The 19,329-nt window shown below is 38.2% G+C and overlaps 1 protein-coding gene across 1 annotated transcript; it reads left to right on the top strand.

Moving 5' to 3' along the window:
* Positions 1-917: 917 nt before the first annotated feature.
* LOC125227347 (arrestin homolog) lies at positions 918-10,775 on the top strand. The gene is made up of 7 exons (XM_048131638.1): positions 918-1,069; positions 5,245-5,435; positions 7,455-7,633; positions 8,411-8,704; positions 9,099-9,242; positions 9,792-9,921; positions 10,391-10,775. Exons 1-7 carry the CDS (start codon positions 961-963, stop codon positions 10,487-10,489), a joined length of 1,146 nt encoding a protein of 381 aa, XP_047987595.1. The 5' UTR covers positions 918-960; the 3' UTR covers positions 10,490-10,775.
* The last annotated feature ends 8,554 nt before the right edge of the window (positions 10,776-19,329 follow it).

The following is a 19,329-nucleotide window of genomic DNA, read 5'->3' on the forward strand; positions in this document are numbered from 1 at the left end:
CAATAAGGCCTAGTTACCCTTCGGGTTGGAAGGTCAGATGGCAGTCGCTTTCGTAAAAACTAGTGTCTACGCCAAATCTTGCGATTAGTTGTCAAAGCGGACCCGTGAGCCGTGACCAATGCTGGGACAACGCGTTACATTTACAGCAATTACCTTACGTTCGTTTCGTTTAAAAGTTTGTGTCTAAGTAGGTAGCTAAGTAATAGTTATTTGTTATACAAGGGGGCAAAGTTGTATTTTAACGCCGAGTGTGGAATTGAAAAACGAGCAAGTGAAAGGATTCTATAGTTGAACCACGAGCGAAGCGAGTGGTTCGAGAATAGAATCCTGAACTTGCGAGTTTTTTAACACACGAGAAGTAAAATACATTTGCACCCGAGTGTAACACAAAACTTTTCCCCTCACTACAGCGAGAAAACTACAACGCAAAAAATGCGTTTATCACTGCTTCCAGTAGTTCCACAGGTGGTAAATCATCTTTATTACTAGATTCACCTACTTTTAGCAATTTTAACGCAGTTAATTTGACTTTATTCAAGGTCAAATTACTTTACCCACTAGTGAATAAAATGCGTTTTTACCCGCTGGTATTAAAGGACAAAACACGTGTTTCCGAGCTAGTGAGGGGAAAAGTATATTGTCCTTTTCATTTATTTATGTAAGTGTACCTATTATGGGGTTAGTTTTGGGCCAAATGTACAGTAAAACCGTGTGGTTATAACATATTTTGCTGAAAATTTTTTATTTTACTCAAACTAGACAATTTCACATCACCGACAACACTTACTGACCTTTAAGGGTGATTCACAGAAATCCTAGGAAGCAGTTCCGTTCACGTGCGGGCTAATAAGACAAACAGGATTACCAGCTCAGAAGCCTCACATACAAAATAATCCTGTATATATACTCCACCACTATACTCCTCAGCGCTAGTGTTGCGCAGAACTTAGTGCCGTCAAAATGGTGTACAACTTCAAAGTGTTCAAGAAATGTGCCCCGAATGGGAAACTTACCTTGTATATGGCGAAGAGGGACTTCGTGGATCATATCTCGTTCGTCGAGCCTATTGGTGCGTTAAACAATAGTACATTGTGCAACAAGGGGAGGAAGTTGAACATTACTAACGAGAGTAAGTTAAATCGCGACGGCTTACCGGAGCGATTTAAAGACTCGAGTTAGTAATATTCATACTCCCCGAGTTACACATAAAGTTTTTCATCACACTCGCAATGTAAAGAATATGTAAATAGATGTAAAAAAGTTAAGTAACGGTACAAAAAATTTCATTATTCCCTTGGGAGAACGATTTTTCTATAACTCACGCTCCGCCTGCATGCAATAGCACATTTAAAGTGCGGGTGTGATGAAAACAAAATTGCATACGACCACGATGCCACAAACGTGATTGGTTGATGTCTATAATATTGGTGACACCGTTGTGCACTGTTATAGCCTGACAAGTTTTTATTTGACCCTCGCCGCGTTGCGGATTTTCAACTGAACTATATAATTTATTTTACTGGCAAGGATTTTTTTGATACCCGTCATCGAAAGTCATCGAATGTCAGTGATGTAAAACTAGAAGTAAATATTGTAAAAATTCTAAAGGTTTAATCGCAAATATTCCCAAAATAATATTTAAAAACCGGCCAAGAGCGTGTCGGGCCACGCTCAGTGTAGGGTTCCGTAGTTTTCCGTATTTTTCTCAAAAACTACTGAACCTATCAAGTTCAAAACAATTTTCCTAGAAAGTCTTTATAAAGTTCTACTTTTGTGATTTTTTTCATATTTTTTAAACATATGGTTCAAAAGTTAGAGGGGGGGGGACGCACTTTTTTTTCCTTTAGGAGCGATTATCTCCGAAAATATTAATATTATCAAAAAACGATCTTAGTAAACCCTTATTCATTTTTAAATACCTATCCAACAATATATCACACGTTGGGGTTGGAATGAAAAAAAATATCAGCCCCCACTTTACATGTAGGACCCCCCCAGAAACATTTTTTTCCATTTTTTATTTTTGCACTTTGTTGGCGTGATTGATATACATATTGGTACCAAATTTCAGCTTTCTAGTGCTAACGGTTACTGAGATTATCCGCGGACGGACGGACGGACGGACGGACGGACGGACGGACGGACGGACGGACGGACGGACAGACAGACATGGCGAAACTATAAGGGTTCCTAGTTGACTACGGAACCCTAAAAAAGTGAAAATAATTATACTGAACGTGATAAATTACGTACAACAAAAAAGGATGAAGGATTTCACAGCATTTCGATAACAATGTTCCGAGATCGGTTGTTGGCATGTCCTACTGACGGTTTATAGTCTCCTGTATTGATTAGTTGGTTTCGATTTAGCTTAATATATTTTTTGTTCTTATTGATAGTGTCTGTAGCTCTGCCGTGAAATATATTGAAAGAAATAAGGAGGCCGTTCCATCATTGCCACCGGTCCAAAACAAGGTCCCACATAAAAAGAAAACAAACGTCGATGACTTCGATAAAGGTACAAGATTCATGAATTTTAGGCTGTGCGGAAAGAAGTAGCAAGTCTTAAAACCTGGCGTATTAAATTTTGATTCTCTAAAACCATGTTTTAAATTTCTTAAAATATTAACGCAAAACCAGTACATGCTGTCCCCATTATACATGACGTCCGCACATTATTGCCATATGAAAAGGATTTGTAGCGACACTCTTTCAGGGTCAAATAAAAGTCAGGCTTTACAATCTTAGTGCTCAAAATTGTTAATGGTGTAAGGAAACGTAATTTGTGAAACGCCCGCTAATCAAGACGATCGTCAAAGTCGTATCAAAACCGTAGACATGATTGTTGGAAACATAAGTATATCGAACACAAAATGTAACGCCTTAACCTTGAATCCATCGTAGGCCACGTCGTTGCTTTTGGCTAGTCTGTGGTCAAGAGTAAGCCCATTTATAAATAACTAATAATAATAAAAAATATCTCATAATATTACTTTATCTTGGATATTTATTTCACATTAAAAATATTATTTTTAATGTTTTACTTGAGCAAAGTTTTTCAATGAATCGCAACACTGATATTATGATAAGGAACTTTGCTGACTATACAGATTAACTGCTTGGTACAGGATGGACCCACATGATCATTAGGGTGGAGCGAAAAAACACTTTTCTGGAATTAGCAAACCTAATAGTTATCAATCAATGCCCCTTAGTCTATGAAGCCTTTGTGCAAATTTTCAGCTTTTTAAATCAACATCTTCTGCCTCCGCATTAGGTTTGAAATTTTGAAAATCTCATACAAGCCTGAAAATTCAACTTTTAGATAAAAAATGTTTTTCGGCAGTATTATATTCACTATACATTATTGATACATATTATTACAAGAAACTACCAAAAATTGCGAAAATAGCTTAAAAAATCGCCATTTTCAGTATTTTAGCGGCTATTTTGGCGAATGTACTGAAACTAGACAAACTTTGGCGATTCTTGACGCTATTTTCGCAACTTTTTGTAGTTTCTTATAATGATATGTATCAATAACATATACTAAACACAATACTGCCGAAATTTTTTTTTTATGTGAAAGTTGAATTTTTAGGTTTGTATGAGATTTTCAAAATTTCAACCCTAATGCGGAGGCAGAAGATGTTGATTTAAAAAGCTGAAAATTTGCACAAAGGTTCATAGACTAAGGGGCATTGATTGATAACTATTAGGTTTGCTAATTCCAGAAAAGTGTTTTTCGCTCCACCCTTTGATCATGATCCTATACTAGACCCATCGCTTGATTAGTCTTATCAACAGCTAACTCTGCCTTTCAAGTGAGATGTTAAGGCGGAATCAAAGTTATCCATCACTCTAAGAGCGATGGCGAAGCTCTAACAACTGCCTGGCGTTAACAGATCCCAGTTTAATAGCGGGGTTTGCACGTGTTTATTAAGTTTTAACTTTTACCTAGGTTAGTATTCTCCATGATTGGGAGTCGAAAGATGTGAAACCAAATATTCGTGAACCATTGTTGCCTTTGCTCTCGCAAAACGCGGGTGGACAGCTAAAGAAAAATGCTATCAGTAACGCTAACTGGCGCGGGTGACCGCTTGAACATTTGAGTGTTGCTGAATTCACACTGAGAGTTCCACGTGCCTACTCCATACAGCAGAGGCTCATAGATATGTAATGGTAGGCGTAGACGTGAGAAACCGTTCAACTTTCAATGAATGGTGTAATTCAGTAAAATCACAAACAAATCACACTTCACAGATAGGTGTCGCGTCATACATCATATTCGCACTTACCTTTATACTTAATTACAGATCAGAACTGGACTTCTTGCTTATGAATGAATAAACGTTTAGGTTACATTTTCACGAAGTAGAGATGAGACGAATCCAATCGCAGGCACTAGAAATCAAAAAATAAGCTGTCAATTGAAAGCCAAAGCTTACTTTTACAGTCACAATTTACTGAATCTTTTTTGCGAAGAATCCTTGAACCTAACTTCATTCCCAAGAAGAATATGTTTTTGAACCCTAGTGCACTCCTAAGGTGAACCTAAGCTCAAAGTGGTGCCTATACTGGTTCAACTAAATGTTAGAGAAAGTGGAACAGCAATCCCTACACGAGGCGATAGCAGCAGGCGGTGCAGGCATCCATCTTGGTACGCCTCGATAGGTCCATTTAAAGTCTAACTCGTACATTTACTTATTAAAGCTGGAAGATCGATTGGTAGATTGTCTAACAATGTTGGTAGCGCGAATCGCTGGTCACAAAAATAGGTATTGGTGGTGAAACATATTGTCCCGTTTAAAACAATGTCTTCTAAGAGCTTATATTTCTTACTGATTCAAAAGAAAACGTAGGTTTGATAGAGATTGTGATAAATTAAATGCAGTATACAACGTTTCTTACGACTGATAATATGAGTGCTATGAATGCCGTCAAAATTCGATTGTAACAGTATTCTTGTTCCAGTTGTTGACGTGGGACGGTTTCCTTGATAACAGACAGATTTTGCACCATCATCAGCAACGTGTTCAGCTAAAATAGCTAAGAATTTATTCAAATGTTTGTAGCCCCGTTGAGACTAATTCAATAATCAATAACTAAAATGTCATTTTTGGGTAAATTCATTAGAGAAAAAACAGGGCAGAGATTTACCGAATGTTGCACGCGATTTCCTTGTAAATGCAGTTGAAATGTGGACATACCAAGCTTCAGCTGATATTCATTACCGTTTTGCAGACGGCGTAGTAGTACTAGACGAGGAGTACGTCCGCGGCCGCAAAGTATGGGGCCAGGTGGTGTGCACGTTCCGCTACGGCCGGGAAGAAGACGAGGTCATGGGGCTCAACTTCTACAAGGAGCTGTTCCTGGCTTCCGAGCAACTGTATCCTCCGCCAGAGAAGAGGAACTGGGAACCTACTCGTACGCAGGTGAATAAGTTTCTAACTCTTTTCCAAGATTCTTCTCAAGAAAAGAACATTTGGATGTTTAGCAAGCATGAATCGAAAAGGTTCTGCTAAAGCGCGGTCTAGGGAAAATATTTAGGAGCTTTTGCAAATGAAATAATACATACAAGATAAGTAGGTATAAAACAATGATTTGAAAGGAAAACCAACAGTGTAGATTACTTTAGGCTGAAAATGGATATTGTATTGTACTGTGGGTAAATAAGTTTATTAAGATACACATAATATATTGAATAACATATTTACACAATTTTAAAATAATATTACAGGTAAATTAAACTAAATAAATCTAAAATTATTCTAAAATTAAACTTAAAATAAAAATTAGACTAAATAAATCTAAAATTAAACTAAAATAAATCTAAAAACGGCCCCTGAGGCATAGTACCGAAGACGCTAGCAGCATTTCCTCGCTGGATTGTCAAACTAATACGCTGAGTGAGGAAGCTGCCAGCTCTTCGGTCTGCGGTGGCGTCTCTTAGTCTCTTCGACAGGTCCTTGAAGAGACTTAGAGCGCCAGGGCCCCACGGGCCAAGGGTCTCGACGCCGAATGGGATAAAAATATATTCGGCGCCGAGACCGCTGTACTTTCCTTAGTAGGTATTAAGGTTTGATCTCTCTTGCGGTATAAGTGTGCAAAATGCACAGGAAACCGTGACATATAGGGATATGTCACGGTTTCCTGTGCATTTTGCAAATATGGCACAGTAGGGACTGTGCCATATTTATCATCTGAATAGAAATGAAATCACTAACTTTAGATTTTTGAATCTGAATGTCGCTTCCAGTTAGGTTTAAGAGGTAACGGAACGTGATTATTTCTTATTTTGCACCATACCTCGTAAGTACATACTTATAATTAACTTTTCTACAAATATTTGATCAAATAAACGAGACCATGACTTTTTTTTACCGCCCGCTCTAAAAATACCCCGAAAACAGCAAGTACAAGTACTTACTTAACTAGGTACTCTAAATTGTGCATTAGATTTTATTTGTACGTACTTTAGAGAAGACTACAGTAGTGTAAAACAACAAGATACTCACCCCAGCGAAGAATGCAGGTGGCGGGTAAATTCTGGCAGCATTAGCGGCAGATATAGCGCGTTATTGCATTCCGGCGGCCGCTACTGCTTCATTATGAGTACGGCTTTAAATGAACCGCAGACTAGTTTACACTCGTGGCCTATTCTGAATTAAGTGTAAAAATAAACAGAAGAAACAGAAAATTCGTACGTTCTAGCCTCAGTGCCTAAGTCTCGTGTAAATAAAAGAGACGCGATGATAGCGCATGCGAGTTATTCCTCGCCGAGCGCTGAACTACTCGCTCGCTCTATTTTATTTACACGAGAGTGACTAAGTATCTTTTGTTTACGCGTTTTTAGTGGGACCAGTGCCTAACAAAGAAAACATTCTGATCCATTGAAAGAGGATACTTTAAACAGCTAACAATCTGATCCAGTGATTTCATTTTGATCAAATGCGACTTAAAAAAAAACTTTAAAAGCTCGGCCACACATGCGTGTTTTGAGAGCGTAGGCGGAGCATTAGCGGAGCGCAATGATAGCGGTCCGCCGGACGAATGCTGACGTTGCACCCAGCGGACGCCGGCGGGAACTAACAAGCGCGGATTGCGGGCGTTCGTCCGGCGCACCGCTATCATTGCGCTCCGCTAACGCTACGCTATCAAAACGCTTTATGTGTGGCGGAGGCTTAAAAAAATGTGAGATCACCATCTTATCGGCCTTTGAGAGCGGTTTTAAATTCTTAACTTTGGATGTAAGTGTCCGGCATATGTTAAAGGGGGTTTGAAAAACCTGAATATCTTAAAATATTCAGGCTTTACAAACTCTTCGACTTTGAAGAGATAGGTCATTCAACGTCAACATTCAAACTATCGAAGTTTCAAGAAAATATACCAAAAATATTCATTAAATCACGGAAAAACAAATAATAACTGTAAAACATTTCTGTTTTCACCAGGAGCGGCTTGTAAAGAAGCTCGGCGAAAACGCGATCCCATTCCGTCTCACTGTGCCAGCGGGTGCCCCTGGCTCCGTGACACTCCAGCCAGCTTTGGAGGACGAGGGGGAACCTTGCGGCGTGCATTACTACGTCAAGCTGTTCGTTGGGGATTCTGAGATTGATCGTTCGCATCGCAGGTACAAACGCTATAATACCTAGACAGATTCCAGAGAGTCTTTTTGAAAATCCATTCGTCTTCCGTCTAACCGTGCCATCAAGCGCGCCTGGCTCCGTGACACTCCAGCCAGCTTTGGAGGATGAAGGGGAACCTTGCGGCGTGCATTACTACGTCAAGTTGTTCGTTGGCGATTCTGAGATCGATCGCTCGTCTAACCGGGCCATAGGGTGCGCCGGGCTCTGTTGGCCAGCTTTAAAAGACGAGAGGGAACAAAGTCAGGGAGAAAAGTCAAGCTGTTCGTTAGGGATTCCGAGATTGATCGTTCGCATCGCAGGTATGTATGATAAAATATCTTAGAATATACTAACGAATCTTGCTGAAGATACATTCTGGTTCCAACTGAATATACCGGCTGCATCTGTTAGTCACATGTTTGATAAAACTGACGCAAGAATGAAACTTGTTTAATAAGTTCAGAATTGGTGCCTGTGTAAAATTACTCCGGAATAGGAAAATGGCAAGGGACTTCTGAATACTCGTTATGTTACACTGTTAGAAAGACGTCAGGGATCATCATATCTTTCAAAGTGATCACCATCATATAACATAAACTACGAGAAATAAATCTAGTTATAACTTAGAATTCGTGAATTTCTGTTTTGCCCTATGGTTGACTGGTAGAGAATGCCTTAAAGAATTAAGTCCGCCATTTGTAATACATTTTTTTAAATTGTGCAATAAAGTTTAAATAAATAAATAGATAGTGGACACAACTTATCCTTGTTTATTTCTTTAGGAGCACGATCGCCCTCGGAATTCGCAAGGTCCAATACGCGCCAAGCAAGCCCGGCCCGCAACCATGCACCGTCGTCCGCAAGGACTTCGTCCTGTCTCCAGGACAACTGGAACTAGAGCTGACGCTGGACAAGCAACTGTACATGCATGGAGAAAGCATCGCTGTGAACGTGTGCGTCCGTAACCATAGCAACAAGGTGGTGAAGCGTATCAAGGCGGCTGTGCAACAGGGGGTCGATGTGGTGCTGTTCCAGAGTGGACAGTATCGCAATATCGTCGCCAGTGTGGAAACACAGTTAGTATAAATAATTTTAAATCTTATTAACCTTTCTAATAACTTTACAATTCTAATTGCATTAAAAATGTATAGATTGGATTGAATATACCTAAGGTTTAATGTATTAAGCCAATTTTGAAAATGCAAAAAGACGGACTATTCAAACATTTACTATGTCAAGTTGAAGGATGGACGCCGGGTCAGAACCGATCCGGATCTTCCGTCGCTTGGTAATCACCGAGTCAAGGTTGACTCTGTTCTAATGTGAATCATCCTTTAGATTTAAAATTTAGCTCTCACTTTTTATGTTCTCTCACCCAAGTATTTTACAATCGGAAGACCCAAGCGACAGAAAAAGTTTTCTTTTTAACTTCATTAATTTTTGACTATTATGCTGGTTTTATGTGTGCAGGGATGGATGTCCACTACAACCTGGATCCAGTTTGCAGCGAGTCCTGCACCTAACTCCAGCCTTATCAGCCAATCGCGACAAGCGCGGAATCGCCCTCGACGGCCAGCTGAAACGCGGTGACGCCACGCTTGCGTCTACCACGCTGTGAGTAAATTGTTTGCAAACAAACCTTATAAACATTTACACGTGAAGTCATGGCTAATGCTTTAATGATTACAATACTGATGTCCACGCAATTGTTTTGATTATATTTTATGTGATGGTTTCTTCCAAATCAATACCGATTTCTTGAATTCTTAAAATACGTATGTACATTTATGGTTCTCTGGAAAATATGACCTTGGTCTCTTTAAAGCAAGAGTATACTCGTAGGCTGGCATATTACTGAATCAGGGTACTCTAGATCAGACTGTCTCACATTTAAAATCTCGTAGGCACAGATCAGTAGATAATGACTTCCTCATTTGATACCTTTTATCTACCATGTAGAAGTGTTATTGGACGTTCACATGAAATTCATCACTTTTTGCTGTGTACTTAACACAGCAAAAAGTAGTGTACAAGTTTCTAATGGGTTGTCAACGCGCACGTGACACTCCTTGAGTTGCAGGTTACGGTGACCGCTTTCCATCAGGCGGAACGTATGCCTGTTTGCCACCGCTAGTATAAAAACAATCCATTTCCTATTGATAGGATGCTGGACCCCGACCAACGTGACGCATTCGGCATTGTGGTCTCCTACAGCGTCAAGGTGAAGCTGTACCTCGGTGCCCTTGCTGGAGAGCTCGCCGCTGAGCTGCCCTTCATCATGATGCATCCTAAGGTATGTAGAACCGAACAGCCATAAAGTGGGCTCCAAACACATCGGGTGGAAACCTCGTGAGGAAACCAGACTAATCCGAATAAGGCCTAGTTATTAGGCTTGGAAGGTCAGATGGCAGTCGCTTTCGTAAAACTGGTGTCTACGCCAAATCTTGGGACTAGTTGTCAAAGCGGACCCCTGGTTCATAATTCATATTGGCCTTTACTTCTATAGAAATTGACACATCGGCCAGTCCATTGTCTCATGTCTGTCTCACGTCTCATCTCACGTCTTCACTCTTTTATTGACTGGAAAAGAAATTCGAAAAACTTTTGCTTTCATGTGTTCCACTTTACAATATAGCATTATCTTTGAAAAATAGATCAAAGTGCAACATTGTTCTAAGGTTCACATTTGCCTTAGAAGAAACTAACTTTTGCCATAGGCCACCATCTACTTCTACGAATCATCGCTGTGATTGTTTGTGCAGGAGGGGCGCGCCAAGATGATCCACGCAGACTCCCAGGCTGACGTGGAGATGTTCAGGCAGGATACTGTGCATCATCAGGAGAGCGTTGAGGTCTACTAGGGTCTACTAAGGTTTACTAGGGTCTACTAAGGTCTACTAAGGTCTACTTGGGTTTTAGTATCACTGGACCAAGTTGCGCAACATCAGGATAATAGCATCAGTAATGACTATCAGTAAGATCGAAGTTCGCAAATTATAATTTGTCACATCCAAGTCTCAATTGTACTACTTCACTAAAGTACAGTCAACCAATAGGCTAGTTTGTTACTAGTCAAATCAGCTTCTTTTCAAGAAGTGTCAAAACGATTTGCTAATATGGAATTACTATGAAATAGTGAGGAGTGACGTCACGGTCAATTAATTTACTTTATATCTTTCTCTTTGACTTATTAAATAGAAATTATGTTTAAACATAACTATTGTCCATATTTTTCTTCTAATTATGTGGTGCTTTATTTCGTGCACTGCATAAAATATTTTATTTGAAGTATAGGAAACTAGCCTATTGGAACCCTAGGATACTGTTAAACTATGACGTGGGTCATAGTGATGTTATAAATCAGATTGTAAGAAATCTCTTACTGCTTGTCATTTTGACATGGTTGTAGAGTGGCCTAGGGTTCTAATAAGGAGGCACACTCAAAGGTTATGACAGATGGTGCCACCCTATTAGTCCATACGTGAGAGCAAGAAGATGATATGTTTTTTCTCTCTCACATATGAATGACAGTGACATGCCTAGACACTTGCACAGGCGCCCCCTGGCGGGATAAAATGTCAGTGTGCCTCCTCATTGGTTGACTATACATAACAGCAAAGACATAACTCCGTATAGACAGATAAACTCTATGAAAAAAACGTACCTCAGTACCATACAGAAAAAGGTACGGTGGCCTAGATGGCATTACACCTTTGGGGTACGCTCAGCTAGATGGCGCTAATATTAATATTTGACATTTTATAACATATCAAGCTAAGAATATGGGCCAAATTGTCAAAACTGAGGTTCAAAAGTTTTAAGCGTGTGTCAAGAGATGGCAGTCTATGCACTGTGATTACACATTTTACTTCAACAGTAGTAACTTTCTATAATACTCGATCCTCTTTGCATAACAGTAATATATTAGTCATAAATCGGACTTCTGACAGTACTAATAACAAAAATGGACAATCGCTGATGTTGTGTAAAATATTGATTTTACTTACGAGTACGTAATTATATTGTTAGAGCTAATTGTGTACTATTTCTTTTGAATCTTGCAATAACTACGTTATTCACAGATCTTACTTAAATTTTTAAATACCTAGTTTTAATTTTCTGTTTTGATTCTTGAAATAACTGGGTGGGTGGTTGACAGTGGTATTTATGCACTTTAATTTTTCAATACCTAGTTTTGAATATTTCTCCATGGTGAAATTTTAATAACCAGCAATATGTAGGATTTAAAGAGACAGAATGAAAGTCTAGATAGAAATGATCTAAATAATTATATTTTGTTTTTTTTTTCACCAGATTTTTTTTGCCAGTTATAAAAATGACACCTTGTATAATATGATGGGATATTATTCTGCAAAGTGACAATTCGTATACCTCTGACTGACTATAACATTGTGTACACATTTAGCTAACATTATTTTTATTATTTTAGATTAAGTCAAATTGTATCCTGTATTATCATAGTTATATCTGAATATATTTACGGGTGAAATTATAATCTTAAATATGCCCTGTAATTATACATTTACTATTTTTACGTGGTTTCATTAGAATCTTGCCATTACACCCCTATTTTCGTTACGTATCGTCATATCGTGTTACGCCGTGGCTTGCGTGGGCGACGGTCGCGCGATGGTCGCGCGACAGCGATGCGACGCATACGAAATCAAGCCTTATAGATATGGAAGTATGAGACGCGACGGCGACGGTTGCGCGACGGTCGTGCGACCGTCGCCTACGCAAGACACGGCGTTACACATCTCGGACACTGGCGATCAAATATATAAAAGAAGCGCGTTCCTAGCACACATTCTAAACTCGTGTAGGTGAACGCGTACCATGCTTGTATAAGTGAGATATAACAGGTCGACTGTTCGCGTATTTGACAGGCGGTAACTGAGAGGGGGTGGGCGGCACTTTCAGCGGGGAGCGGGAGTGGCTATACTGTACGATAGTACTCTTTATTATACTGTGGATCCGTAAAGATCTGCAGGCCTAGCCAAAATGACAATCGTTGACGCTAAACTCCGATCGAAACGCAGTCTGGCTCTGTCGTGCCAATACGGGAGAGCGATAGAGATCTAGTTACTATAAAGATATTATCGTGCATTTGGCTACGTACTTTGAAGACACCTTCACAGCTTCGTATATACTTCAGTACAAATATGTAGTACGCCTCCGGATTTTAAGAAAAAAAAAATCTAATTACTAAGTTGAAAGTGTTCTTCATTAGAAACTATAAAGTATTTAGGTAGTTACATACGTTTCTTCAACAACAATATATTTTTTCGTAGGAAAAGCCAAGTTAAACGATGGACTATTATTATAATAGTATGCCCGTAATTGGAGCAAACTAGAGCACGACATGCCAGCGGAAGAGATTTCCGAATTGCTCCGCTGAAGAGGAAGTGTGGGAACAAAGGACAGTTCCGATGCAGGCTGCTTATTCCCATAACCTAAATAGGGTAGCGAGTGAGTCTAGCATTCTTAGTAACTAGCATAAATTTCTCTTTAAAAAGAATCAAACTATACTTTTAGATATTTTTTCTACCCCCGAAATGTTATTCGTCATTTACAGGGTCGTACATAGATCTTTAAAACCCTATACAATACTCTATTCCCCGAATCCAGCCCCCGCCGGCTTTCTGCGCATGTGCGCAGTAACGAAAAAATTGAAACCGCATTGTTCGGCAGTGCAAACCTTTTCGACAAAATACAGGAAACAGTGTGAATTTCACGAAAGTTATTCTAGAAAACTATTAAAAACTAAGTGCATGGTTATACAGCGCGTAAACGTAATAAGGGCGATAAATGAAACCAGGCGTATAATTCAATATTGTTATCATTAATTAAGAGGTGTTTTTGATTTACTCTTAATTTTCACCCCATAATGAATTTTTGAAAAAAATCTCAGCAGCAATGTACTGTAAACGTGGTTGCGATGACAATCAATGACAACTGTCAACGAGCGTTTAACGGGAGTGTGTTTGCATTACGTTGCGGGCCGAATTAATTTGTATGAATAAAAAAAATATTTAAATTTTAAGTAAAAGTTATCTAATTACATTTTATAGATACGTCCTATACTCACCACCGTTAAGAGGTTCGCCCGTATTAGGTTTACACCCCGTAGAAACAGTATTTTATGCAACGGTGTTTAACCGATTCAAAAAATTTCGGCTTCGCTAAAATTGTTACCCACGCCACTCGTCTTTTTTGACCTAATTTAAACGCCGGTTGCATAAAATACTATTATGTTGTTCTGACATTTGTTTTGTCTTATGCTGCGTCCACTCGCAAACATTCGCGATGGCGTCTCTGCTGTTTCTGCAGTCACTTCCTTGGATCTAAGCATCTCCTCACGAATATGGGAGTCTGTTCAGCCTATAGCTATTGTAGCAAATATACACTCGGCTTCCCTACAAGCATTTCGTTCGAGCAGCAGCTATCAGAAATTATTTAACAGGTAAGGAAAATGAAGCAACTTTACCTAAACTGGGTTCATGAATTGTTCTGCTGAAGCAGTCGCAAGTTCAGTACGGTTAGGGAACAAAGGGCAGTTCTGAGCTTAGTGTTCTGATAGCGCAACGAGTGTGGCAATCTAAGTAAGGACTGTATCGTTAATTATAGGGACACAACAAACCTCGTCTAAATGTTGACATGTGCATAATTTTGTATTATTATGGTCCGAGAGTATGATCTGAAGGTATTGGTAAGTACTATTTGATATAAGAAGGTCTGATATTTTTTTTATTTTAGGGACTTTATGGTACTTTCATTAAGGTCTAGCAAATACATTTCGGACAACCCCTAATCTGGCTTAATTTGAGAATATCTCAAAGACTTTTTGTACGATTTCGACAAACAAAGGTTAATATGCTGCCAAAATATATTTTTTAAGAGTCCTCTTCATGGTTGTTCAATTGGGTACTTGCAGAATAAATGCGGTGAATTTATATAATTTAAAAAAACGCATTTTTGAGCAACGTTCCGGTTTGCCGTAAATTTTTGATACAAGCAGGATGAGAGAAATAGATAAAAAAAATTAGGCATAGGCCAATGTCTAATAGACATTCATGGTAATTGAACAGTGCCTAAACCAGATCGATATAAACAGTGTATGATAGTTAAATTCGACATCAAAGTCGGAGTTAGCGTAAGCACCATGCCACATTCTCTAAATGGCCGCCATACACAGATCATGAACTTTATTTTTTTTTAATAACAGTGGCTAGACTATGTCTAGATATTCTGCTTTGTGGATCATGTGTCGTTGAGGTTCGCACTGTACAATTTTTTTTCGCAATTGTGTCGTCTTGTACGCACTTTGTGAATTTTCTAGTAGCATTTGTCCGAAATCGTAATTGGTACTCGGGAGGATTAAGTCAATGCTGTCTAAACCACATGCCTTACGTCGAGTTTCTAGGACAAAATGCGTACCTTATTATGTGCCTTATTAAGCCCATGTCTTGTTATAAGAAAAAAATATAATAGCAAATAAATACGGCTACTCAAAGTTGTCCCCATATTTAACGATACAGTCCTTATTATTGGAAACCAGTCTAAATGTGTTACATACTCGTACACATATTATAATTGCATATTCAATATCTGACGTGCCTTGTCGCGCGCGAGTCCATACTTAAAGTCGCGCCTGATGTATGGACTCGCGCGCGACAAGGCGTTTGTGCTAAAGGGGCTGATCTTAATTACGTCTTCTGCTATTTGATGGGGGTCAGTCTCGGAGTTTATATTGAAGACATTTTACAATACGCCTTGGGATATGCTTTTTAAGAATAATAATAAGAATAAGAAAACATTTATTGACACACAAATAAGAATTGAACGTTTACACAAAAATATTAAAAAATAAAATAGACACTTAGCATGCATGTCAAAAGGAACGGGCTCAGCATGTTATGCTGCGCAGCCATTTTATTACAAATTGACTGCGCAGCGCTGATTTTCAGTCCGTCCCCTTTTCTGAACCTCATTATTTAACAGGTTACATTGGCTGTATAGATTCCTTAATAAGTTAAACATTTGTATACAGAGTGGGGCCTGTAACAAAGGCAAAAAATTTAACTGTAGGCTATTCTTAATACTGATCAACATTTGTTCAGTGACTTTTAAAAATTATGAAGTCTTTAAATTTTTAATTTTTCATACAAAATAAATATTAGCTTCAATGTACGCCATTATTGTTGTCATTGACGTTGTCTGTCACATATCTGTCACACTTTAGACTTAACAGAATTCGCAATACATTACCTCTTAGAAAAAACTTTCAAGGGTGATAAAAGTCAAAATACAAGTTATTTTTAAAAGTCGCCGAACAAATGTTGATCAGTATAAGGAGAATAGCCTAGAGTTCAATTCTTCGCCTTTGTTACAGGCCCCACTCTGTATAATACCATATTTGCACATATCATACTGGAGCAATTAGTACGAATTGCAATGACTTCATACTTAAAGCGCCCACATCAAATTTGGAGGTAAGCGCGGCAAGACAAGTCATGCTAAGCGGTCTGAATATTAACCGCTATAAGCGTTATTTAACCCTTCTACGGCTACTCAAAGGGATGGTTATGACTTTTTTGGTTCATTAGAAGACTTGTGTTTGCTAGCTTAGCAATTGCACGATGTCCTAAAGCACTCCGCAACTCAGCGCCCTTTCTTTTGGCTTCCGTTCGCCTAGAAATTAGTTGGGCAAGTTATTATCGAGAGAAGTCTGAGATCTCAATATGTGCCTACTCTAGAAGTTTCGATGAGGTCCACAATACTTGCCGATAACTGCGGGCTGCGTTGTTCTGAAAACCTTTGAATACTTACGCTTAGATATATGGTAAGCTTCGTACCCGTAGTCTAAAAACCCATTGTTTAGCTTACTAAAGCTGGTCATAAACATACAAGCAAGTGTTAAACGTACTTAATTATGTGTTAGGCCTTTCTATGAGGACACGTATCAGTTGCCGGATTACCAAATAAATTACTTATGGTGGTACCATTTATCCGTATTTAAATTTAGACGTCACTGCTGTAGATTTGCTAAACACAGAATGTAAAAACCCAGCGAGATCCTCTCGATTTCATTTGTTTTGTAGTCCTACACGTGTGTAGAGATGGACTGTTCTCGAGAACATTCGCGAACGGGAGAATATAGCGAGAACATTCTCGGGAACTTTCTCCGCAACGAGAATATCCGAGAAAGTACATACATTCTGCACATATTTTGATATTTGTTTATTTGTATTTCTTCTTATATGGCTTTAAAATACATTGACACACATTTAAAAGGGAACAACATATTCTAAGGGTAAAATTCTCTACTATCTTGGGAAATGTCCAAGCATGTTCTTGAGAACGTTCTCACGAGAAGGTTCTCGAGAACTTGCTCGCATATTCTTTCATCCGTTTTATTTAGAATGCACATTTACTAAGTACTAAACACAGAATGTAAAAACCCAGCGAGATCCTCTCGATTTCATTTGTTTTGTAGTCCTACACGTGTGGTGTGCAACATGCGTCCTTTGAAGTGTAAGTAATTTATTTTGATCGCAGTGTTTGTTTGTCTGGGTTCAGCGAGGTAAACAGCTGAGATAGGATAGATGCGTGCCTTTGAACAATTGAAACCGTTTTTCGCAAACATTTGCAATTTTACCGTGTCCACTACGCGCTCCGTTATAAGGCTTAAAAAAAAAAATGAAAATGAAAATGAAATATTAAGTTAAGTTAGGTATCATCAATAATTTTAACTTTCAGTCACCTTTTGCTGATCATATGCGTCTCTTAGGGTCGGTTGCATCAAACCTTTGTCACCGTTAAAGCGTTCGTTAAATTTTATTGTATGGCAAGTTCTATAGACGTCTGCTGCGTGACGATGATGTGTCTGTAGAATGTGGTTGATGTAACTGTCCCTTTTAGTGTATGCCATTTATCCTGGCCCTGGGTTAGTGTCATTGAAAATTGCCCAGTCATTTTATTAGGTATATATCGTCACTACTTTAAAAAAAAACTTGTATCTTCGTCTGTCAATGAAAAGAAAATTGTAGTAAGTATGTATGGAATGCATATAGACTTACTGCGTTTTAACTTTGAGGAGTATCGTGAGATACGAGATTTTTTCAAAGTAGTGACGATATGCTAAAGATTAGGAGAAGGTAGGTAGTCTTTAAGAGTTTTACCGTTTAATTTACCATTTTAATTTCCTGAAAAGATATTTTTTTTTTTTCATCATATCCAGGATATATTAAATATTACCATTAGTTACTTTAACTGATTTAATTTTATACTCTTGTAGTGTTGTGGTGCGCAGGATGATGATACGATGAGGCTCCCTTGATTTTATTTTCACTCGTCCCGTTTATAGAAAATCTCCGGCCAGTTTTTGAGATACACGTCGAAGTCATCCCACTATCTCCATCTGTGTCTACCAGCTCCTCACTCGTGACACCCATACCTTGGCTATTTGGTACAGTGAGTTGCAAAAGTGCATGGAGAATTTAGCAATGAATTCATTCATAATTTCTCCATGCAATTTCGAAGCTCATGTGTCAGACGTGCGGGCAGACGTTAGGGAGTCAGTTAGGCAGGAAAGTTGAGGTATACTACGAAAATTGTGCTACTAAATACATGGACTGTGGAAAAGTGTAACGCGAAGATTACCTTTCGACTGAATCGCTAGTCAGCGTTGAAGACCTCGGGCAGGCCCCAATTTCATATAGGTGACAGGTGCGACAATTGTCACAAAATATTACATATGTAGAATTATTGGTTTTACCACGCTGACAGGTGCGACAATTGTAGAATACAATTGTCACGACTAACCATAGGGATAAATGTATCAAATTATGAAAAGTAGTTGACTCAAATGGCAATAAGTAAATTTATTTAATGGATATTTTTATGTTTATTGGCTGACTATAAATATAAATGCCTTTGTTAACTTCGATAAAACTTATTTAAAACTATTCATTACCTAAATCCTCTCCCACCATTATATAATTTTCTTCGGTAACATTATTTATGTGTATCAAGTAGGCATTGGTTATGTGTTAGTATTTTGTTTCAAAAACAATATTGCAGTATGGATATAATAAGAAAGATGACTATCTTAAAATTGATTTCCGACCGCAAATTCGTGTTATTTGATAAATTTGATAACAAATTAATATCCGCAATGAAAGTTAATACTTAAATATAAAGGAATAAGCTCAACGTTTGATTGAAACGGGTGTATGGCAAAAAAATAGAAATATCGAAGATATATACCTAACTTGGCACTATACTAAGTATTTAATAAGTTTGAATTACTAAGATATATAAAATTTATTTCTTATAAACGTGAATAAAAGAAGAAGAAGTAAAAACATTGACCATTAGGTACTACAATAAAAATATACAAATAACAAATTAAACAAATTAAAACTATCCTAAACTAATAGTTAAAATGCTTAACTAAACTAAAAATATTTGAATTTGGAATTCGGTGTACCTAAATACGAAGGTAACTCGTTCATTTAAAAACGCTCAAATTAATTTGAGGGTATTTGTATAAAATAATATTAATGATAGCTATTTAGGTACATAGGTATGTAGTATTTTTATGATACATAAGTTTAAAAACACAATTTAGTATAATAATATGTATTAATGCAGAGAAATCTCAAAAATATACCTAAGT

The sequence above is a fragment of the Leguminivora glycinivorella genome, chromosome 6 (assembly GCF_023078275.1).
Source record: "Leguminivora glycinivorella isolate SPB_JAAS2020 chromosome 6, LegGlyc_1.1, whole genome shotgun sequence".
NCBI lineage: Eukaryota > Metazoa > Arthropoda > Insecta > Lepidoptera > Tortricidae > Leguminivora > Leguminivora glycinivorella.